Source organism: Nansenia antarctica, assembly GCF_963989245.1.
Source record: "Nansenia antarctica genome assembly, chromosome: 14".
NCBI lineage: Eukaryota > Metazoa > Chordata > Actinopteri > Argentiniformes > Microstomatidae > Nansenia > Nansenia antarctica.
In genome coordinates this window covers 18,914,995-18,939,994 of record NC_137684.1, presented here as the reverse complement: position 1 = coordinate 18,939,994, position 25,000 = coordinate 18,914,995, and the positions used below count along the sequence as shown (strand labels likewise).

At 46.0% G+C, this 25,000-nt stretch overlaps 3 protein-coding genes across 3 annotated transcripts in view; 1 reads left to right on the top strand and 2 right to left on the bottom strand.

Annotated features, from left to right (window-relative positions):
* The window catches only part of snrkb (SNF related kinase b), a gene marked incomplete at both ends in the record, with an annotated part of 15,685 nt that extends 11,903 nt beyond the window's left edge, over positions 1 to 3,782 (top strand). The window contains 4 exons of the mRNA XM_080544659.1: positions 1,359 to 1,571; positions 2,068 to 2,208; positions 2,579 to 2,973; positions 3,196 to 3,782. Coding sequence (XP_080400785.1) covers positions 1,359 to 1,571; positions 2,068 to 2,208; positions 2,579 to 2,973; positions 3,196 to 3,782 — 1,336 coding nt within the window. The remainder of the gene's footprint in view (positions 1 to 1,358; positions 1,572 to 2,067; positions 2,209 to 2,578; positions 2,974 to 3,195) is intronic.
* A 2,956-nt stretch (positions 3,783 to 6,738) lies between these two features.
* On the bottom strand, positions 6,739 to 18,503 carry ano10b (anoctamin 10b). The gene is made up of 13 exons (XM_080544845.1): positions 18,485 to 18,503; positions 17,887 to 18,122; positions 17,357 to 17,530; positions 16,692 to 16,823; positions 14,515 to 14,634; positions 13,200 to 13,862; positions 13,000 to 13,055; positions 11,278 to 11,352; positions 8,809 to 8,973; positions 8,524 to 8,715; positions 8,114 to 8,251; positions 7,444 to 7,560; positions 6,739 to 7,173 (listed from the first exon to the last, which is right to left on the bottom strand). Exons 2-13 carry the CDS (start codon positions 18,113 to 18,115, stop codon positions 7,165 to 7,167), a joined length of 2,070 nt encoding a protein of 689 aa, XP_080400971.1. The 5' UTR covers positions 18,116 to 18,122; positions 18,485 to 18,503; the 3' UTR covers positions 6,739 to 7,164.
* Positions 18,504 to 21,524: 3,021 nt separating this feature from the next.
* Positions 21,525 to 25,000, bottom strand: part of fa2h (fatty acid 2-hydroxylase) — a 28,553-nt gene continuing 25,077 nt past the window's right edge. The window contains exons 6-7 of the mRNA XM_080544851.1: positions 24,667 to 24,919; positions 21,525 to 24,371 (exon numbers count right to left, since the gene is read on the bottom strand). Of these exons, the coding sequence (XP_080400977.1) occupies positions 24,304 to 24,371; positions 24,667 to 24,919 (321 nt within the window). The 3' untranslated portion in view covers positions 21,525 to 24,303. The remainder of the gene's footprint in view (positions 24,372 to 24,666; positions 24,920 to 25,000) is intronic.

Below are 25,000 nucleotides of genomic sequence, written 5' to 3'. Positions count from 1 at the left end.
TCTCTCTCTCTCTCTCTCTCTCTCTCTCTCTCTCTCTCTCTCTCTCTCTCTCTCTCTCTCTCTCTCTCTCTCTCTCTCTCTCTCAAATTTTCCCTCTCTTTCTACTCCACTCTTACTGCACCTGCAGTTTGTCATCTGTAATGGTACATACATTTTTGGACTTTTAAATGAATGATATATAGCCATTGATTCTTGAAGAATATAACTTATAAATGAGTTTAGATCAACTGTCTAACCCCATCAAAACCAGAAATACAAATAACATTATACAAATAGAAATACAAAATACATTATATGTAAACAATGCAATTGTAAAAAAAAAAGCTTCAAAACATGGTTAAAACGTCCATCGTTCTGCCTATGAAATTGAGAGTGATTCAATTTCTCCTGCTCCATTCTTCAGCTTTTTTTTTTTTACCAAAAAAGTGACTTTGTGGTGGTTACAGATTGAACCTTTGAGTGCTTTCTCTACAAGCTATTGGTGCTGTGAGGGTCAGTAAGAACAGTATGTTAATAATTCATTCATATAAATATTTAAGTACGCCAGCGAGTATACTGTACACACCCACTCACAACAGAGTTATTTTAGTTTCCATAAAGCCTGGGTATTTGCATAACAGCCAACATGGACTGAAGGCTGACTTAACATGGGTAAACTGGTGATGTGGTCGGTTAATAATCCTGTTTGAGCAGTGATCACTTCACCATGCACAAACGAACAAACAAACACATACACGCACGCACACAGATTATCCCCTAGTGAGGTTGGAGGGAGCAGTTGCTCCCCCTGCTGGTCATTGACATCAACTTGTTATTCTACACAAGCCAGCTCTCTGCCTCTCTCGCTACTGCAGTGTAATAAAACAGTCAGATGAATAGATGAGCCTGATGCAGCCCTTGCATACCTCTCTGTACTCACACACACACACACACACACACACACACACACACACACACACACACTATAAGAGATGCATACCAAGTTCCCCTCCTGCGTCAGAGCTTGTGTGTTGAGGCGTAGAGTCAATTACCTGTTCCTGCATGGTTGAACCTCAACATATCTGATGTCTGCAGGAACTTATGAATATTGATTCACTGTCAGATCGACAGTTCTATCTCTTATCGTAGACTTGGCTTTGCATGCTCTGAGTATCACTCGGGTGAATACAGTATATGCAGTACTTCAAGTGTGCAAGTTTGAGCAAAAGGTTCATGTCAAGCTCATAGCTGGTGGATTCTGAACCCCCCCCCCCACCTCACACATCCTCACTCTCTCTCTCTCTCTCTCTCCCTCTCTCTCTCTCTCTCTCTCTCTCTCTCTCTCTCTCTCTCTTTCTCTCTTTCTCTTTCATCTCTAGTTTGATCTCCAGGATGCTGCAGAGGGATCCGTCTCACCGGGCGTCGCTGGCGGAGATTGAGGGTCACGCGTGGCTGCAGGGGGTGGACCCCTCCCCTACGGGGCACATCGCCGCCCCCCTGACGTCCCACCACAGCCTGTCCCAGGAGGAACACGAGGTCATCCTACAGGCCATGACCAGCGGCAACATCGCAGACCGTGACGCCATCCAAGAGTGAGGAGCTCTCTCTCTCTTCTGTTGTGTTCATTCCTCTCCTCTCCTTGTTTCCCCTCTCCTCTCCTTTCCTCTCCCCTTCTCTCCTCTCCTTTCCTCTCCTTTCCTCTCCCCTTCTCTCCTCTCCTTTCCTCTCCCGTTCTCTCCTCGCCTCTCCTCTCCTTTCTTCTCCTATTCTCTCCTTGTTTCTCCTCTCCTCTCTTTTCCTCTTTTCTCCTATCCTCTCCTTATTTTCCCTCTCCTCTCTCCTTCTCTCCTCTCCTCTCCTCATGCTCTTCATCGTTGTGTCCCCAACTCAATCTACCTCTCTTCCTCATGTCTCTCTATTCCTCTCAACATCCCTCCCCTTCTTCTGTACACTCCTTCAAATCCTAATAGTTCATATAACAAAAGACAAGGATGTTATGCCTAGTGTGTGAGGTGTGGACTGTAGGACTAACTGGCTGTTTGTTGTGTTGTGGTCGTGACCCTCCTCTGACCTGTGTTATTTTCCCAGGGCTTTGGAGGCAGACCGCTACAACCATATCACAGCCACATACTTCCTGCTGGGAGAGCGCATCCTGAGGGACAAGCAGGAGCAGCCGGGCCAGACCGTTCAGGTGGACAGCGCCTGGTCTCAGCCCCCTCAACTACAGCAGTAAGCCTTAACGTTCATGCAGTACCCGTCAGTGACAGGATACAAAATAGCTATTTTGTTTTCGATTTCAATCACTTGAGGGGAGCTCGCCCAGCTTAAATGGAACCAAAGCAATAGTCCCAAAAGTACAAACTCTACCCTACTAAATAAAGCACTTCCTAATTGGGAGAAAACAAATACTATGAACCGGTTCCACAGACAAGGCTTAAGCCTAATCCTAGACTAAAAAAAGCATCTTCAATGGAGATTTTCCATTGAAAGTGGGATTTAGTCCAGGACTAGGCTTTGTCCACGTTTGGTGGTTTGCTTTTATCCAGGCCAGTATGTGATCGTGAACACGACTTAAGACCAATCCTGCTCTCCTCTACAGGAGGCCTCTGTCTGAGCCCCTGGATCTGCAGGAGAGGGGTCTACTTGGACCAGACACCTTCAGAGGGGCCCTGTTGACTGGCTGTGCCCGTCCAGGGGTGGCTGAGTCTGGGGACCTGGCAGCCCCGCGAGCCCCTCTGCTGCTGCAGCCTGGATACCCCGAAAATCCTCTCCAAGACTACACGGCCCCCTGTCTAGGTTTCACTCTGCACCCTGCACCCCCTGACGAACCCCTGCAGCACGTCAAGAACCTCGGAGCCTTGCAACAGATCTGTGAGGAAGAGGAGGAAGAGGACGAGGACGAGGAAGGATGCGACGATGCTCAAATGCCGCCTCACAAATTGGGCTTGTTGTCGAGAGGGGGTCTAGTCAGACTAGCCTCAGATGAGGGTGAGGGTGAGGGTGAGGAAGTGGGTCTGCTGGCCACCATGGTGGAGGAAGTCCTTGAGGAAGAGAGGGGGGAGGGAGAGAGGGAGGAGGGAGAGAGAGAAATGCAGGAAAAAAGTCCCAGTCACATCAGGGAGACAGAGGAGCTACAGGTCACAACCAAACAGGAACAGGATATGATGGAGTCACGTGAGTCAATGCCAATTAGCTTAGGCAGTCATGTGACTTCAGACCAGCCAATCAGTGGTGGAGAAGAACAGGGTCAGACAGCGGTTGGTAGAGATAGCCCCCTCAGTCCTAAAGCCCCACCCCCATCCCTGCCGCGCCTGGTGGGGGTGCAGTGTTGCCGGGGGCAACGGGAGACCCCCAGCCCAGACATCACCGAGGGGGAGGTCGATGTTCTGCTGGAGAACAACAACAACGACACCATATCCAAGCTTCAGCTCCTAGAACAGGGTGACACCCCCGGCGCCTCCCCCCGCTCCCTGCCCCGCAACCACTGTGTGGACCTGGGCCCGGACGGGGTGGAGACCCGCAAGCTGGGGGGTCTGGGGGGGGAGGGGTGGCCCGAGGGGGAGGTCGGAGAGGAGCTCCACGTGGACAGGTGCCACAATGCAGTGCAGGGCCGCAGCGCGCCCCGGGAGGCGGGGACTGACCCCACCGTGAGGGCGGACCCCGCCAAGGGGAAGAACGTGAACCTGCGGGATCGTCTGCTGCAGTTCCCTCTCTGTGAGAAAGCCCTGTCCTTCAACATCCAGCCCACCTCCAAGGAGAAGCTGCTGCCCTTCGCCCAGTACAACTGCTGCCACGTACTGTAGAGACACCTGGAGACGCAGGCGTTCAGACTGGGAGACGCGTCGCATTTATGTGGAAGGTCAATGAGATGTATACGATGTAAATGGGACAAACTCGATGGCAGGGCGATGCTAGGAAGTCGTGGTGCACCAAGTTCATTAGCAGTCTTGACTCTTCTAACAAGAACTTCAGTATTTGTGAATAGACTGGATACCATCTGACGCGTAGGCAGCGCGAAGTCTCTAGCGTCGGAAAACCGTATTGAACTGTATACCTCTCACACCACTCACTCCGTCCCCTGACCCACCTCAAGCTCCCTACAGCCTCTCAGCAGCGCAGACACAGCCTCTCACTGTTCCTTGGCCTGTCTTCAACACTGAGAACAAAATCGGAGCACCGGAAACCGTCTCCTTCCGGATCGGAACTCTTATCATCCTGTGACCTCAGAAGTGTATGATTCGTTCCAATTCTGTGGTTCCCCCGACTAGTTTTAGAACCAAGTTCTAGTTATATCGGTGTAACCCCTCCTCCTCCAGCTCTTTTTGCTTTGTGAGAATTGACCTGTATTTAACCTATCCTCCCTGTGCTGCTAATGTGAACTGAACTACAAACACTGCTTCTTGTGTATAGTCTTGACAGACCATCACTGTAGCTTTGTATCGCTCATTTAAAAGCCCTTGTATTGTAGCTCCTCCTCATTTTGCACTAGCTTAACTAGAACTAAGCCCATGTTAGCATTATGCTATGTCACTCTTGAGGCCTGCTAGCACTACAGTATTATGGGAATGTGAGAGATGATGCATGCTATAGACTGTAGAGGTTGAACCTGATACACTTTGCATCAGCAGCCTACATTAGCTTAGCTAGTGGCCCAGCTTAGCATAGTTCAATTTAGTTACACCTATCTTAGCTTAGTTTAGCTTTAGCTAGGGGCCTAATGGAGGACCTAAGCACTTGACAATGAAGCTGGAAGCATGGCATCATTTAACACTGAGACGACAGACAGAGGTGACAGTGTTGGTGCGCAGATGTTGGTGCATGCAAAATCTGGGAGGCGTAGCAAGGTTTTGGACCTAAACTGACTGTATTGCAGGGAGAAAGAAATCTGTGAACAATAGCTTACTTTTGGACAGAGCCTTTTTTTTTTTTTTTTTTTTTAAATGGATATGATTTTGACTATGGAAATGCAGGTCTTCCAGGTTGTACATACTTTATGTACTTTATTTAAAAGAATATCTTTAATCCTTATTCTTATTTTCATGAACCCTTTTACTGTATTAGTAAAACAATAACAATGTTCTTTTGGTTGATTTTTTTTTCACATATCGAGAGATTAGTGATTTGATTATTCATTCCTCTTTATTGTTTTGTGTGATCTAAGTGTGACAGAATTGATCAGTCTTATATGAGAGATGAGCGATACTACATATTCCTGTATATCAATATTATTTACCACATATGCCTATGTGTGCATCTAGGCCCTTAAAACAAACCCTTGTATGTTGATGTTGGACTTGCCTGGTGACTGTAGCTGTATACATTCTAACACTGTTGAGTGTTTTCTTACAGTATATCTATATACAGAAACTGTGTGTACATATATAGTACTTATGTGTACATGCTACAAAGATACAGTGCTGTCACTACCATACATGCTACACTATGAAGAGATGCCACTTGATCACATCAGAAACCCTATGGGTAGGAAATAGCTTTTATGCAAAGAATAAATAGAGAGAGAAAGAGAGAGAGAGAGAGAGAGAGAGAGAGAGAGAGAGAGAAAGAGAGAGAGAGAGAGAGAGAGAGAGAGAGAGAGAGAGAGAGAACGATGTGCGTGAGAGATATGCGTGTGTAAAGAGTCTTGAGGGTGTCATTCCTTTCAGTTGAATGCACAGAGGATCCAGGGACATGGCTATGAGTGCAGCATTGTTCAAAATGTAAATTGTTAGTTGTTACACTCTCACAATATATATCATGGGTGCTGTAGTGATGGACACGCAGAGCACTGCTCTAAAATGGCACACAAACCATAGAGAACAATATCTATATGTTCCATCTACTGTTTCTATCGCTACGACACAGTCACATACTAGATAAGGACACCACAACACCTCCCTGTCCCCCTCTTCCTTGTCCGTCCTGTTTCTCATTGGACAGAGATCTCTCCATTCCACCAATCAGCTATCTTCTCTTCCTCACCTGACCTGGGGTCATCTGTGTGTGTCCCCAGACCCATTGACCCGCTTTAAAAAAAGAAACAAAAAAAAAACACTAGGACTATGTCTCGATGACATTAATTTATTTTTGTATTTATTTATTAAAATGGATTAAACCAGAGACGTTGGTGTGGTATGGTGATTTGATTCATGTCATTCATTAAACAATGTTATTATCTAATGATTATACCATTGCATCTCCTTACTGAAGCTATCGACTGTGCTACCTCAGCATAGTGGCTCTTTACAGGAAGAGGCAGGTCAAAGTGAAGAGAGAACCCACCCAATACATTTCAGTACCTTTTGACCACAGCACGCAAAGAAATGCACTTTTAATTGTTGTGATATAGTACAGTATTTAATAATACAGTACAGTCTTTGGTTTATTTAAACAAAGAACACAACCATCAGCTGCATGTCACGTAGCACCGTTCTGTATATGGTCTAAACATGGTAATTCAAGCGCGAGATACAGATGACATGACTGTAATACATAATCCAACTTCATTTCAATCCCATCAACAGCCTAACTCCAAACACCTATTCAATGTTTCAATGAAAGTGCACATTTTGGGGTATTATTATCATATAAGTACTGTGTGGTACTCAGTGTGTACTTGTGGTGCTTCGTGACATGTTGTTGTGGTGCCTGAACAGTGAGTTAATGTACACCAACCGTACAATCAATGCAACACTCAGAATGTGAAAGTATGTTCACTGTGATCAAATGTGCAACTGTACATAGTTGCACTTGTGAGGTTATTCAGCAAGCATAGTATGTGCCACACACTATTCAAATAAAAACAAAGCTAGGCATGTGTCATACATGCACCTTGCGGCCTTAACATAGAACCAACAAAGCTTTTCGCCCAAAGCTTTTTCGCAACAAAGCTTTTCCCTTAAAACCAGTCCTGGGCCATCTCCTCTAGCACTGTACAGTATCTTCCATTACATGAGAGACCTCTCCAGACAGTTACTGGAGTGGTCCTCCAGGGGGAGACACTGAGTGCAGTTCTTGGGGCAAGGCAGTGCTTGTGGTTCTGCTCCAGGGGTTTGGGTGTAGAGGCCTAGAGGAGAGACTTTGTTCTGGTTCCCCCTGGTCATTGTTAATGATGACAGTTGGTTCTGACGAACCTGGGTTCAGACCAGCATCAGAAATGCCACAGGACGTTGCCGGTCTCACAAACTATCACAGCTTCTATAGGAGACACAGTGAAAAGGACAGTGTGGTGTATAAAGAGATAGTTGCTAACAGTGAAGATCAGGGCTATTCAATTAGCATTAGCATAATTCTGATTCAATTCAGTAAACTTAGGAGGTAGCTACAAGTTCAGTTCCGGAAATTGAATATTTCCTGTTATTTTCTCCTGTTGACTTAATCAATAACATGGTGTCAACTGGTTGTACTGAATGAATATTCATTCTATTAGTCTTGATAATTTTCTTCCAGATTTTGATTGGCTCTCACCTGCTGTCCGAGTGCTTGCATGGAGTGGAACTCGATCTGCTCCCTCTTGATTCTGACCCAGTCTGGTTCATCTGGTATCATGAAGGCTAAGATCATCTTCACCACGATCAGGATATGCTGGACACCACACACACACACACACACACACACACACACACACACACACACACACACACACACACGCACACACACACACACACACACACACACACACATGCAGTATATGTCAGCAGGACATATTGATCCAATCAGTACTCGAGTTGAGGGGGGGATGAAGGGGGATGGCATCCCCCCTGAAATAAAAACTGTCAAAATCATCTTCTAAAACTGCCATCCCCCCTTTCCATCCCTTGTCATTTGATCAATGAACGTGGTATTACTGCTATGTCAACATTTAGTTTTGCGCATATTGAGTCAAACACTGTGGGCGAGGAGGAGGGGGCACACACACATGCAATGACATTTTTACCAAGTCACCGACACTGAAGTCACTGACGCTGTGGGGATAATAAAATCGTCCCCATATGATAAAATCCACCATCCCCCCTGAGCATTTTCTTTTACAACTTGAGTACGGGATACAATGTAATTAGTAGTTGTAATCTGACCATGACATTTCTATATCATTATGATATACTACTACTACAGCCCACACTGATAAGGACTGTACCTCGACCAGGATGGCGAAGAGCATGATGTTCCTGCTGCTGACTCCGCCCTCCAGGCAGAACTCCCTGACCCTCGGGGACAGCAGCAGCAGCCAGGAGTTAGACATGACGGACACGAACCCCAGCACCTCGAAAGCAGTCTGAGAAAGACACACACACACACACACACACACACACACACACGCACGTGCACACACACATACACGCGCAATAAAAGAGATATGGAAATGGTTACAGATAGACATGTTGCAGATAGTGTATGGACACACACACACACACAGTGATATGTCATAGATACGAACCATATTATTTTTCACCACTTTTCTTTCCACATCCATTAATCCACTACTAGTGGCATGCCCTTTCTGTATGTTGCCATGCTCACACTCCCCCTCTCTACACCCCCTCTGACCTGCCAGACGCCCATGTTGGCCACCGGGGCAGAGAAGGGCTTCCGGAACAGTTTGCAGATTTTGTAGGCGTCGGTTCGTAACTCTGTGACGTTGTTGATGAGCAGAAGGAGGGCCGTGAGGGGGTACACACATGAGAAAAGACTCAAGTAGCCAAACTGGACCAGCAACTCGATGTACTCTGCAAAAAGGCCCTGAAACACATAGATACATAATGAGATACACATCTTTTGATTTATTTCCGGAACAAAACGGTCTAATAATAGATGGCAGAACTGTGAACTCACTGGAAATGGCGGTAAACTTCTCTGGGCTCTCAGTTTGTCCTCCTCTGGGTCGTCTTCCTGCTGTTTCTTCTGAGGAGCGGTGAGGAAGTGGTCCACTATGTACGGAATCACCACCTCTGTACATTGGTTCACCAGCTGAGTCACGATCAGCAGAGAGGCAAGTCTCTGTAGGCAGACACACATAGTTACAGTCATGTGAAATTAGCACACCCCATGAAATATGTAGTTCTTTAAGAAATATGGACATATTTTATATATGAATAATATTTCATAAATATTTGATCATATTTGATCTTCTTTCAAACAATATCTATAGATAAAGGTGATGTAATTGAACAATTCAAATGTAACTTTGCTATTATTTATTTAACAATACAATATAATTTATTCAAACAATTCCTACTGAGGAAAAAGTTAGGACACCCTATGCCCTAATAGCTGGTTTTGCCCCCTTTGGCTGAAATAACCTCAATTAGACATTTCCTATAGCTGTCTACCAGTCTCTGACATTGACTGGGAGAAAGTTTTATCCACTCCTCCCTGCAGAATTCCTTCAGCTGTGTGATGTTTGAGGAGTGTCTTACATGCAAAACCTGTTTCAAATAACCCCACAGAATCTCAATAGGATTAAGAACTAGGGTTTGACTCTCCATTTTTTTCTTTTGAGCTATTCCTTGGTGGATTTACTGGAATGTATTGGATCATTGTCATGTTGCATGGTCCACATTCACTTCAGCTTAAAGTTTTGGACAGATGGTCCCACATTTTCCTCAAGCACCCTCTGATACAATGAACAATTCATAGTGGATTCTATGGTGGTGAGCTGACCAGGCCCTGCTGCAGCAAAACAGCTCCAAACCATGTTGTCTTGTGCTCAAATGCAGTCTTTGCCAAACATGTCTTATGACTGTGCCTAAATAATTCAACTTTGGATTTATCTGTCCAAAGCACATTGTTCCACAAGTCCTGGTGTTTGTCTTAGGACCCCGGCCGCTAAGACAAACAGACTGAAGGACAGCTTCTACCACAGGGCCGTCAAGGCCCTGAACACAGAAAAGGCCTAAGTTATGGGCCCAGGACAGTCCGGACGGATTGTATGGCAGCTAGTGCTGAGGCACAAACATGTACATTTTCAAGCCTGCAAACTGTGACACTTTAAAATAATGTGAAAAAATACTTTCTTGTGAAATATGACAACCCTAGTTGACTATCTGTGCAGTATAGCACAGTGGATTGTGTACATAGCCTCTATTGATGTAAACCAGCTCCTTACCTTCTTGTGATTTTATGCATCTATGCTTTTTCTAAAATGTGTTTCTTTTTCCTTTCCTAAACACCAGGGGAGCCTCCCCTCCTAAATTTCGTTGTTTGGTACCTGTACTGTAGCAATGACAAATAAAGTCTATCTATCTATCTATCTATCTATCTATCTATCTATCTATCTAAGTGTTCTCTGGACTAAAGTCTTCTGATGTTTTCGCCCTGATGTTTTCGTTTGACAGAAAGGATTTCCTCCTGGCACACCTTCCATGAAAGTCTAACTTGTACAGTGTCTTTCTGATGGTAGATGCATGACATGGCAAGAGCTACCTGTAGTGATGACATTTTAGAATTGTTGGAGACTTCTTTAAGCATCTTGCGGTCTGCTCTTGGGCTGAATTTGACGGCCTGACCTGGCCATGTTGGCAGTTGTTTGTTCTCCACTGTGTGGACAGTGGAATGGCTGATTCCAGATCTTTTAAAATCTTTTTTAATCCCTTCCCAGATTCATACGCATCTACAACCATCTTTCTGGAGGCCTCAGAAAGCTCTTTTGATCTTGCCAAAGTTGCCATGGTGATAACAATCATGAGCAAACCAAACTTAGGCTGCTTTTGTAAATTCGCTCTGGAAATCTGATCAGCACTCATGGAGTGCCTCTTGTCCAATCAAATTACTTGGTCCTTTTATGACGTTGAACCCAGTGTGCGCTCCGGTGCTCTCAGAGCAAATTTACGAACGCAGCCTAAATGTCTGAGGTTTAAATAAGACAGGCTCCTCCAAAATCCTCTCTAACTATGTTCTAATCATTTGCACCTGGTGTGGTGCGCTTGATTCTCATTTTAGGCGTTTTAACTTAGTAGTAAATGTGTGGGTGTCCTAACGTTTTCCTCCTCTATTAATTTCTATCTCTTTTTTTTCATCTCCATCTCTCAATATTGTTAAAATGAAGATCAAATGTCCTATGTTTAAATATGTTGAAAAAAACAAAGATTTTCATGGGGTGTCCTCAAAAGAATGTACATACAGTAAACACACACACACACACACACACACACACACACACACACACACACACACACACACACACACACACACACACACACTGACATGAGAGGCAGAGTGACACACAGTGATAATGACCTACAGGGCTTGGTATGTACCATCTGTTCACTTGTGTTCCAGTGCTGCCCAGCGATCAGCTCTTACCTTCCGTAGCAGTGATAGATCCTGTTTATAGAAGGCGATGTGGAAGAGCACAGCAAAGTAGTTGAAGAAGGTGAACTGAAAATGAGGGAGATACACAATTTACAACCATACATCATACAAAATTACACGATAAAACACAATCAAGAAAAACAATCAAATGTTTCAACAAAGTCAACAAAAATGAAAAATAGCACCAGAACAACCGACAGTAATGTACTAATGTGTAGATTCCAACAATGACGTGCACCAAAACTATAAGAGGATTTACCCAATTCGGTGCAGACCCAAGGAACCTCAAGAATGAACCAACTCTGAGAAGGAATTTGGTTCTTATGTTCTTATACTTCAATAATGCGGTGAAGAAAGCTGGGAGCTTATTGAGTAGGGCTTCGTACAGCAGGGCTTCGTACAGTAGGGCTTTCGTGCGATCTATGGGACTTTAACGAGGTCCAGGCGACCTTTTGGTTAATAATCAATACTGTAGTGTAGTGGAATGCAGTTGTGTATACCTACACCCAGGGCCGGACTTATGCATGGGCTACCCTGGGCTTGAGCCCAAGGGCCCCGGGCTACAAGGGGCCCCAAAATAAATCCAAATGTATGAATAAATATTTGCTCTTTGATTTTGAATTCATAAATTACGTTCAAATTGGAAAAAATTGTTTTGTCACAGCGCAGGGCACGGAAATACAGCCCCCCCCCCCCTCCCCCGCGGGCATGGAAATACAGCCCCTATCACTATTCCTACTGGACGCTCTGATGAATGACGTGTTTTAATTTGTTGTATTATACTGTATATTTAGGCCAATGGAGAGGTTCACATCGACGCGTCACGCGCAGGGCAGGGGCATCATCTTTGGTGGAGCGATTGTCAATGTCATGATCATGGCGGACAGGAGGAATTACGAGAGTGGAGCGCAAAAAAGAAAAATGAAAAATGAAAAAGTGGAACACGAAAGGGAGACACTGAGAAAAACTCCAAAACTTACTGGGTTTTTCAAACCAGTCGTAGATGCTTCATGAGTTCAGACACTCGCGCCCAGACACATACTGTAGCTGTCCAATACACACCTCACTTACATTTCGTCTCAGGCACCCACACACTCCCCCCACGTAGGCCCTGTTAGTGTAGGTTTGTTATTTTGTCTGTCTTTATTAAATAAACATGTTATTATTGTCACCCTTGTCTCTGTGTCCGTCTGTTCTGGGGTTCTGCCACATTTGACCGCTTGGTTCAGGCCTAACACTTGCTTTTTCTTCATGTGCTTTATGCCAATAACATACTCCATTGGGATACGTGTGTTTCTGGTCATAGGTTCTGGTTGGTGTAGTTGTAGCTTATCATTTTTAGTGTAGGTAGGGGCCTGAACAATGACTCAAGCCCAGGGGCCCCCACCCCCCTAAGTCCAGCCCTGCCTACACCTGAGACTACCTGCTTTAGACCTGTCGGTATCAAAGCTTTTCATCAGGGATGCCACAGCTGTAGACAGTTTGGCGAAGACAGAAAGAAAAAGATCAAGAGAGAGAGAGAGAAAGAGAGAGGGGAGCAGTGAGAGAGAGAGAGAGAGAGAGAGAGGGGGGGGGAGCAGTGACAGAGCAGGATGGGAGCGGAGAGGAATGGATAGGCAGATGGGGAAGAGGAGGCATAAGGAGGATAAGAGAGGCGGTTAATGGGGAGAAAGACAGGAGAGGAGAGGTGGGAGTAGGAAGAATGGGACTAACCAGCAGGACCTTGGTGGTGTGGTGGTTCTGGAAGGACGATTCCTCTCTGTGGTTCTCTACGAGGGGATAGGAGGAGACGGACTATTAGTGATCATTCATTATGATTATTTATTGTTTAACCCCTCTCATCCCCTCTCTCTCCTCCCTTCTCCCCTCCCTCCCTCCCAACGTCCCTCCCTCCCTCTCTCCCTCCCTCTTACCCCACTCCGTCAGAGCCAGAGCCACGCTGCGGTAGACGGTCCCCAGCATGTTGGTGTAGACGATGTGACCTACGGAGGGCAGGTAGAGCAGGGCTCCAGACAGCAGGGAGCCCCAGTCCTCGTGGAGCCTCTGGGCCATCGCCTCCACCTGGTAGAACCCTGCCATGCCCATCACCACCAGGCCCAGGAACACCCCCACCAGGGGCAGGGAGACCAGCCCCACCCTCAGCTGCCTCTGCCACTCCGGGAACAGGGGCTCCACGCGGCCCGTCACAGGGTTCACCCCCAGGGTGCCGTGGTAACCGGGGCGGGGCTCGGCGAAGCGCTCGGCCAGGTGGAACGTCCCCCAGCGGTGGGAGAGGGCGGCGCTCCGGCGCTTCCAGAACTCCATGACCAGCGTGGACCACAGCATGCTGAAGACGGCCTGGACCATGTGACCGCTCACAGAGGTGCCGTCCTCATCTCCGTGCCCCTCCCCCGCCGCTGCCTCCTCCACCCCCCCCCCTGCCTGCTCCTTCCCCACCCCGCCCGACGGCCCCCCCCCAGGCAGCAGGAAGGTGAGGATTACCCCCAGTAAGGCAGGGGGCACCAGGGCCCAGGTGTAGAACTCCAGGAAGCTGAAGTAGAAGGCCACTGTGTCTCCGAAGTAGGCGTGAATGGCATCTGCACAGAGAGAAACCATGACACAACATATGAAGAGAAATGTGTATGACATATATACAGTATACAGTACTGTATCTCTGTGGATGTGTGTGCGTGTGTGTGTGTGTGTGTGTGTGTGTGTGCCTGTATGTGTGTGTGTGTGTGTGTGTGTGTGTGTGTGTGTGTGCGTGTGTGTGTGTGCGTGTGTGTGTGTGTGTGTGTGTGTGCGTGTGTGCGTGTGTGTGTGTGCGTGTGTGTGTGTGTGTGTGTGTGAGTGTGTGCGTGTGTGTGTGCGTGTGTGCTTGTTTTTCTATACTAATGGGGACACTGACCTGTTTACACAGTCACGCAATGGGGACCAAAAACATTATGGGGACAAATTTGTGAATTCCTGACAGTCCCCATGACACACGTTCGGGACAGGTTTGGGGAATTACTTCATCCAATACAGAATTTGAAGTGATATTTGTGTTAAAGAATTCAATTTGAGCTGGCCTGGTTTTTTTCAGGCCTGTGGGACCACTGGAAAGTGGTGTCTCTGGAAGAGATGGCCCTGCAGGTGGATACAGGCTTGTGTGTGTGTGTGTGTGTGTGTGTGTGTGTGTGTGTGTGTGTGTGTGTGTGTGTGTGTGTGTGTGTGTGTGTGTGTTCATGCCTGTGTATATATACACACCAAGTGGCTGTCCCCATAGCTGCTTCCCTAAGTACCACTTCCTGCCCAGGTCCCTCAGTCTCTGCTGGTCATGGAGAGGGAGGACATCTTGGATCACTCCCAGCTTCTGCAGCTTCTGACCTGCAGGACAGAGAGACAGGTTAGTTATGGGGCAGGAGAGGGAGCTTGGTGGAGGACATGCAGCCACGTGTTTACTGTATAAACATAACCTAGTGTCTACTACTGTTAATATTTTTTATTTTATTTTTTTAATAGCAGTAAGTAAGTAAGTAAGTAAAATGTATTTCTATAGCACCTATCCCAGACCAGGGGTCACAAAGTGCTTTACATATACAAGAACATAATAAAAGAGCAAAAGTCAAAGCAGGTTAAAATAGGCAAACAAGTGAAAATAAGAACAAGTAACAAACAACAAGTGTTCAACAATATCAACAGGACACAGAAAGACAGGCTTTTGGGGTTAGCCAAAAGCCTGTCTATACAGGACAGTCTTTAGCTGTTTTTTAAAAGCCTCGACCGAGACCGCTGATCTAAGATCCAAGGGAAGAGCATTCCAACGCTTGGGAGCCACGGTTTGGAATGCTCGATCATCATTAGTAGTAGTAATAATACTACAGAGACGTGTTTTAGGGGGACAAAAAGTTCTCAGAAACAGTTATTATGTGAGCAGTGGGTCAGTGAGCAGCAGACATTGTATCACCCACCAGAGGGGGTATGGGGGTTGGGGGATGCTCTACTGTACTGTAAAACAGCTGAGCTCAGCAACACCATGACAGAGAGGATAGAAATGCTGGTAGAAAAAACGCTTAGGTAAACAGAATATTTACAGTTTCTCTCACATAATTCAAATTCTCTCTCTCTCTCTGTCTCTCTCTCTCTCCCTCTCTCTGAGAATGGTCAGAGTTGTTCACGGCCTTTGCTCAGCTTGTGGACAGGAGGTCAAATCTGGAAAACGTTATGGTGTCAATGGTTATTACCCATGATGCACCATTATTGCACCCCAACGACCTGGTAGTCTGTACCCTGTGACATCACCTGTCATATTTGCGGGCCTTCTTGCGAGTGTGCAAGCTGCCAATGTTGTTTTGAAACAGATATCATTGGGTTATGTTGGAGATAATTAAAGATCTGTGTGGAGACATGTGTGAATAACTAAGTGTACAATTGTGTTCATCTAAACTCCTCTGCCGGTGGACAGTTGCCAATAACTAAATAAGTTTGCCAAGATTAGTAACCTCATAAGGGAGTCGGGCTGAGCTCAGGAAAAGAGGGGCCTCTGGATTTTGCCAACTCTAGAGGGATCTCCATTTTCTGTATATCCTTGTTGTAATCAATTAGTATTAATAAAAGGCTAGAGTTAAGATGATCAATCTCTTTGTGTTCAATATTCAATATCAATTGAGAAGAAACCAGATTAATCCACAACAGTTACACAGGGTGTTCTGTATTGGCTATAAGAGGAGGGGGGCAGGGGCTTGTACACCTTGCCAGTGTGGCTGCTGCATTCCATCTCCAGTTCATTCAGTGATTATAGTATGGGTTAGTGGATGTGGTCTGGAGGGGGGTGGCAGGTCTTATATTGCGTTGGAGTAGGCCCTCTTTATAGTGGACAGCAATGGACGGCCTAGGGATAGACCCCCCCCCCCCTCTTTTACAGAGGTCTCCTAAGGGTTTGGAGGCTCATGCAATTGATGGGCAGACTTCTTCCCAACAGGTATGGTTCACTGGCTCCTGGAGGAGCCTCTGGTGAAAGCAAAGGTCATCAGCCTAAAGCACCTAACTACTGGGGAGGTGCAGGCAGGGTCGGTGGAGGACTGGGAAAAACTCCTGGAATACCACAGTAATCACCAGGTGTCACCTGTACACCCTTCCCCCAACTGGGGATCACAGCCAACATACCTGGCTGAACCGCACCGCACCACTGCTTGCTTTGTGTTAGGGTTAGGGTTAGGGTTAGGCTTGCCCCACCCTCTCCAACGGCGGGAATGTGTTGTACAAGGGTTGTGCTAAGGTACTGAACAAAGACAAGCTGAAGGGCAGGGGTGACACCCTATGGCAGGTAATTCTGAGCTTGGAGGAGGACACACACACACGCACACGCACGCACGCACACACACACACACACACACACGCACACACACACGCGCACACACACACACACACACACACAGACTCACATATGTTCTCTCTGGCCTCCAGAGACTCTTGTAGCCCAGGGATCCTCTCATCCCTCTGAGCTCGTAGGGAGTCCAGCTCGTACTTGACTATGTACTGGCGCTCCGCTAGAGTCAGGAACTCCTCCATGTCACCTGGGCACAGGTGTCAATCACAACCATCACAACAATCAAGAGACAACCCTCATCCGTCTCCATGATGCTTTCGTTATTACTGTACCACAGGTTAACAGCTTAACAGTATGTTGCTCTATAGCTGTGTAGTAAGGTATATGCTTGTCCCACCACAGTAAATGTGTATTGTATTACTGCTGAATGCATACAGGGTTCTGAAATACTACAAAACATATACAATGAGTTTAATTATAACGACCAAAGCTCAAAATACACACACATTTACACAGAGTAACGGAAATGTGTCTTTTGCATAGCTACCCCCTTCAGACACACACACACACTATGCTCTGCATGTCGAAACCTAGGGTGGGGAAGTTAGTGGTGAGCACATAACAACTGACACTATCCTGTATTATTGCCTAGCTGTTGTCTCCCCCCTGGCCCCGCCATATATGTGTGTAGAGCAGCCTTACCATATATGTGTGTAGAGCAGCCTTACCATATATGTGTGTAGAGCAGCCTTACCATATATGTGTGTCTAGCAGCCTTACCAGCATGGCTGAAGTTGTCTCTGTCGTGGACGGAGAAGGCGGCCATGTCTCCATCGTCGTACTTCTTACACAGACCCAGGTCTTCAGTAGCCCTGAGCAGGGTGCAGCGAGGGGCCGACACCACGATCACGTCCCCGCCCTCGTCCTCTCCGGGGTGGACTAGTAACTGAGCCCCTAGAGTAGACCAAGGGTGGAGGAGAGAGAGTCATCATTTAATATGACCCCCTATCTCATTATGCACTCGTCCTCTTGGTTCTAGGAGCTCACAGGGTATATACACACACTGCAAGCGTTTGCTCCTGGCCAGTTAGTAACTCGAATTCAACTAACATCAAACTTTATTCGACTATTCGATCGACCGATCGTCTCAATCTCTTGACGAGTTGAATCGGAATACGGTTAATACTGGGCTAGAACTAAAACCTGCACACCCAGGTGAGGAGTCACCTGGACCGGGATGAAAGAACACTGTCCCGCTCTACCGACCTGACCTTTGACCCCTGCTGTCGACCCCCTAGCTGACCTCTCACCTCCGTCTTTTTCAGGAGCCTCGATCATGGAGAGGAGCCATCTCTTGGTGGCGGGCGGGATGTCCTCTGACAGCTTGATGAGTACCAGGGGCTCCACGCGCGCCGACACGCAGCAGGGGCAGCTGACCCGCGTCCACGCCCCGGCGGCCAGACCCTCCTGACCCCCCTGAGGCTCCGCCGCCTTCTCCTGGACGGCGGACCCCGCCGCATCACCGGCCAGCGACGTCATGTCGTCCCTGCGGAGAGGCAGTGAGGCGTGAGGACGAAGGTGTTTTGGGAGAAAAAGTTAACTGTTTCTTCTACTTCTCAGTTCAAGAAAAGAGGAACATATTCAGTCATCTGTAGTCCCCAACCAAGGTGGTTGTAGAGAGGAGCAGACGGGATATGTGGGATGTGCTCAGCTACTCTCAGGGTGGAGGACTGTTATGGAAACCTTTCCTTGTTCCCTGCAGTTGTCAGGTGATAGGCTCTGTACTGTCATTCACACGTTTACACAGACAGTTCAAGTGACCATAGAAGGCACTGTCTACAGGTTGGAGAGCTGTTACATTTGCATGTGATGCGGAGCAGGCAGCCATATATCCTCTAACCCATATACCATCCTCTATGGGTGCATCTCGATAGACTAAAATGGCTTCCTCTCCTCCTCTCTTGTTATCTGCAGTCCTGAAAGACACAGGATACAGGTCAAGGCAATGTGGTGGATGCAGATTGTGGATTCCGAGACTTCCTGTTGGGTACGACGGAGTAGACACACGTAGAGTCTCGCTCCCGTAACTTTTACTTGTTTAACCTTTCAAAACCCCGTAATTCATTGTCATTCTACACAACATTATCACCGAAATATGACAGCCAGACCAAACAAACAAAGCAAAAAGGAACAAACTGTCAAATCTGATCCTCCTGTAACACCAATAAACTCCTTTATTGGGCCAACTGTAACATTTCTGGCCTCTGTCCACAAAGATACCTACAGTACATCTATTTACACTTGATGTTGCATAGGTCGGAGCCTGCATATCCCAGAGGAAGTTGTGGCTATTCAGAAGAAGAATGTTTTGGCATAGATAGAGCTGATTAGATTCGCCCCCAGTAACTGAATTTAATTTAAATAATAGAAGCGATGTCTGTAATAGATGTAGCCTAAGCAATCTCCAGTTGACCATTTACATAATGATGTAGTTATATGGACATCCCCTTGGCTGACTGACTTTTGTCCAATGTATTTAAAACCCTTGAACAGGCTTTCAACACAGATATAGACCCTAACCCACTGGCTGCTTTGTTCGGCCTCCACCCATCTCAGAATACGCCCACTACGATGCAGCGTGTCAGTTAAGATTCTCACTGAAAGGATATCTGAAATCCTTACACACATGGAGTCCCCTGCTAGTCTTTATCAATGACCTCACCATCCACTCCAGGAGTGGATGGTGAGGTCATAGTAGAATAGGAATATAGAAGAGAGCCATAATATTCCACTAAGCCTTTTTCACCCACTTTTTCACCTCCTAATTATAACTATTATTATTACTACTATGGTACTGTGTCATGTATCAATTGGCTCCATTTGTTGTAACTGATCACACTTACTACACATGTTTATTTGGTCATCCTCTCATGCCACTTTATGCTGCATTTTATTTACTTGTGACCTTCACCTATATGGGGTTGTGGGAGGGTGGGTGTATTTATGTATTAGTTTTTTTTCTGTCACAGACACTTGGCCATGTCCTGCATTTGATGTAATGACTTGTCCATGTCTGCAGAAGAAGAAACAAAGAATGAATCAAGGAAAGGAGACAAGGAAGGAAGCCACTTTGGCCTATTGGGATGCCCCCTTTACTGTATATGACTCTGCAGATAGCAAGTCAGAAAGGACATGTTGATGAAAGGAGGATGTTGTGAGTTAGAGAACAGGTCATAAAACACTTAGTCAACACAGGAGAGCGAACGAAATAACTGACACAGAAACCAGGCCTCAGGCTGACAGTTTACACCCCGGCAGTACATCACACTGCTTCAGCGCTTCTTCAGTCTCACTTTGAATGTGTGAGAATGTTCTTGTCAAGAACTAACCACATGCATCAGCAGAAGGTTGTGAGTGTGACTGTGTAGATATCACACCACAGAGCAACTTCCTTCCTCTGTGTACTGGCTGTCTCTGTTTACAGAGAACATCAACTGTCCATCTCAGCTAAAAGGAAAGCAGAGGAGTGAAAGTAGGATGGAGAGGAGGAGTGAGGGAGAGAGGGAGAGTGGGTCTGTACCGTACCTGATAGGGTGCTGATATTGGGGTTTATAGTCCTATGCAGATGGCTGGCCCACACCCCATCCAGTATGCTGTTAGAACACACACACACACACACACACACACTGTGAACACACACATACACAGAGACACACACACACTGTGATCTTGAAGTCAAACTCCTGTCTGCAAACATAGACAGACACACACACACACACACACACACACTTACACACTCCGTATATATCCTTGTAGAGGGTTTCGTTGGAGTTGCTGGAATGCAGAGCAACTTCTTCCTCCCAGCAGGGTGTGGAGTGAGCACTGCGTTTATTTTTCCTCCCAGGCACCTCCCATTGCTCCCTCTGCACTCCTGGGTCCTACTGTCTGCCATAGCTCTGTATGCCTACTTCTACTGTCTGCCATAGCTCTGGCTCACATGCCACACCCACGAGGAAACAACTGAGAAACACACACACACACTGCATGAGCATCAGTTCTGCATATCCTGTTATGTATATTTGAGATGTGAGTTTAGTTGTTGTTTGATGTTCATCTTTCAGATGCTTTGAGATGCTTTTTTCAGATGTTGAGGTAAGTAAGTTATGATCTTGAGTTCTTATCCATGCCTGGTGAAATCATCATCCTTGTCAGGGGTGTGTAATGTCATCATTTTTTAAGACAAGTCTTACAATTAGAGATTACAGGGATAGTCTCCCTGGAGTAACGTAGGACTATATTACTAAGCCTTAGTCAAGGCCCCACTAGTGGTGGTGTTCCCAGGTGGGATTCGAACTCATGACCTTCTGATCATCAGGCCAACTCCCTATCCACTAGACCACCACTACCCCATTATGATGGCATGTTTAGGGGTAGTGGTGGTCTAGTGGATAGTGAGTTGGACTTGTGATCGGAAGGTTGTGAGTTCGAATCCCGCCTGAAGCCACACCACTACTAGTGTGCCCTTGAGTAAGGCACTTAGCCCTCAGTTACTCCAGGGGGAATGTCCCTGTAATTCGTAATTGTAAGTCGCTTTGGATAAAGGCGTCTGCTAAATGGCAAAATTAATTTAAATTAATTAATTTACGCTGAATGCCCCCAACAGTAGATGATCCACTAAATAACAATGTACGATCGTACAATAGTCAGTCTTGTCCATGTATGTGCAGTCCTGTGTAAACCACTTATAAACCGTTCAACCATTACAATTATAATGATAAAGCATAAGTGATAGAGTATGTCTATTGTTTGTGAGAGTGAGAAGTGCACAACATTGAGTATGAGAAAGAAACCAATAGTGTTATAATTGTATATATATATATACAGTATATATAGTATATAATTGTAATATAAAAATTAACAGACTCAATAAGAGAACCGCGACCAGCAATCATCAGAAATATACAGATTTATTTACATATACATCTCCATTTGCATAGACATTTAAGAATTCAAAATAAAAGTTACAAATATATATATTGTGGTAAACAGATTTAGAAAATTACTTAAGGCATAATTTAGCAGAGAAAAACGTTTCACGTGTCAGAATCAAAGTTGTTTATAAATACAGTATATCCATATACTACTTTATCCCAGCAGGTGGCGCCCTTCTGCTTAGTCCAGAGGAAGGCCTGAGATGCATCTCAACAGTCTGAATAGCTCCTCTTCTTCTGTCCCAGACCATCTCCAATGTGAAATAACTGGACAGGGTTGGGACCAGAGTGGTGGGCGTTCTAAGCTAACCTCCAGAGTCAAATCAGTTCAGACAGAGGAGAGGAGACATGTTAGACTATTGAGACGCAGCCCAGAGTGCTTCCCCAGGACAGGACAGGACACAGAGCCGGGTCAGACCAACTTGAACTACACCTACAATCGCTATTAACATTATTGTCATCATCATCATCATCGTCATCATCATTTTCATAGATTATATCATCATTATATTCATCATGGTCATCATCAACATCAAAAAACAATTGTTTGGTTCTTTAACATGTGAACAGTTCATCGTACAAAAGGGATCATAACCATGGGTACAAATATCGGCTTTAAATATGCATCTTCTCTGTGTTGTAATACCCTAAGACACTGACCCTAACTCTGACCCTGACCCTAACCCCCTGAGCTGAGTTGCAAACACCCTCCCTCCCCCCAATCTATATGACTGCTTTGTACTGTCATACACTCCCCAGTATTCCAGTGCATACACTTTGAACTTGAACTTGCAATAACAAGGAGAATGTTCCAAAGCATATGTTGGATTACAGACATTTCTGTCGTAAAACATATATATATATATATACAGTATATATGCATATATATATGTTTTACGACACAAATGTCTGTATATTTATATAATAATAATTAAGGCCTCTACAGAGGTGACAAGAGACTGATGCTTCATCAGGATTGTAGCCTGGCTTAGCTGGGCTGGATATGCTGGATACGCTAACCTTGACTCAACGTGTGTGTGGTTTAAATCAGATTACTGTCCGAGAGTAGACAGACTTGATGCAGCTGCAGTAACCCCTGTCACTTCAACCAGAGGATAAGAGAAGGAAACCAAAAATGAACGGAATGCAGAAGTGAAGATGTTTAAAACCATCAGTCATTAACTTTACAATATACGTAAAATAAACACGGTACAGAACAGCTGTGGATCAGCCTGGGCCTTCAACCAAGGTATCCTGCAGGTTAGTCTGATGCTAGATCGTCATGCTAGAGGGATCTGCACAGACACCTAAAGAGGGGTCCTAATCTGGATCAAACAGGACCTGTGCTCCCTACTGCAGAAATCCCGGTAGCCCCGCCTCATGCCCTCAGCACTGTCTCTGGATAGTGCAAAACATCCATCCATCTATCCATCCATCCATCCACACACCAATCAGGATGTACAGATCCATCTCCCTCTCATTCCATCTCTCTCTACCTTGTCTCACTTGACCAGTAAGACAGCAACCCACCTGCCTGGCCTCCCAAGACTACTGTCAAGACATTCCAGGAGTGAACCACATAGAACGAGAAGGAGACGGTTACCTCTTATCGTGATATTACAAAGTGTAATATGCTTCTCTACAATCTCTCTAGATACTTAGTCCTAGCATGACTGAATACAAACAGACATTGATGTTGAAACACAGATAAAGACTGACCCCTGTGAAAGAGAGAAATAGGAAATAAGAAAAGCCGATAAGAAAAGCAGATTTCCCAAGCGAGACATTACAAACTAAACATTAGTGGATTCGGTGAGCTTATGCTGTTGAACGGGTATTGCTGTATACTGTATCAGTACAGCAAGCTTAGACCGAACAACAGAGCTGTTACAACAATGGTAAAGAAGAGGTTGAAATCCCCTTACGGGCACCACCAAGCTTTTACGACGCATTAGTAACGCCTGTCCTTCAGAGTATTTTACAGCATCAACACAAGGGATTTTCCTGAGTTTTTAGTTTTTTTTTATTAAAAGCTATTATTAAAAGCTAATAACTTTAGGAAAAGTGTTCGTAGGTCTCTCTCTCGCTCTCTCTCTCTCCCCCCTCTTTCTATAACTACCACTCCAGTGCCTACTATGAAAAATATCACTCATCCTCCTCTTTCTCTCTCTACCACATTCACACTCACTGTCACACTTTCCATTCCCTCTCTGTCGGCGGTCTCGGGTGGGATCTTGACCCTTACAGAACCTGGGACTGCATATACGTATAGAATAAGATCATCCTCACTGTGCTTGTGATATACAATAGTTATATACAATTGATTTCATATTTCATGTCCATTTCATAGACAAATTCTTGAAGAATCAGTAAAAAGTGAATAGAATAATAAATATGTGCCCCGACTGAACCCAACCACCCTTCCACGTGCTCTGAATGGCTAGCGGGATAGAATGGATAGGTGTGTTTTGTTCGGATGAGGAGAGCATCAGTAGCAGCAGAAGCTGTAGCAGGAGCAGCAGTGAAGCCGAACACACTGGGACAGAACGGTGGTCTATATGGGTACAGACAGACAAGAGTAGTCTAGGGATGGTCTATAGGCGGTCAACTCTATGAGGACATAATGGAAGGCTATCGGTAGCATATATGTCTATAAGGGACATGCATGGAACACAGGGTGTATGGGTAAATGAAGGAAGAATACAGCCCCCTCCCCCCCAGTGGGGAGATGGTCTCCTAGAAGGTCTGTTCAGGGATGACTGTGTCGAAGGGGTGGTCCCAGAACGTTGTGGTGATCCCAAAACCTGCAGAGGGGGAGACACCATCAGTGAGAAACTCTCAGAGACACTGTAACATCGAAGAATACAGATGACGGACAGAGGGATGGAAAAAACACATAGAGCTGAGTTGCAGAGAATCAGAACGAGGTCCCGGATTTTGATTTGGTCGGTTCCTCATTCTCTCTCTCTCTCTCTCTCTCTCTCTCTCTCTCTATTAGCTCCTAAATATTGCGAGGGACGTCTTCTGAAGGCTTTACGAAGCCTCCATAACTTCTTAACGTCGAATAAAGCGTGATGCCGTGTGTCATGCAGCTCTCACCTGCTCTTTGGTGTTCGAAGTGGTGTTTGACGTGGTAGGCCTTGAGTCCGTACATGTAGGATCCTCTCTGAGGGGAGCCGTAGTGAAGGTAGTAGTGGATCATGTCGTACACCACGTACCCGCCCAGCCCCCCCACAAACAGGGACGTCCCGAAGCCCTCGACGAAGGACTGGCGAAGCAACAGGTAGAAGCTTCCTATCACCACCGAGGCCAGGCCTGGAGGGAAGACCAGCCGAGAACCGTCGTACGGAGACTGAGGGGACACAGAGAGAGAGGGTGATAGAGAGGAAGAGAGAGAGATAAAGAGAGGGTGATAGAGAGGGAGAGAGAGAGA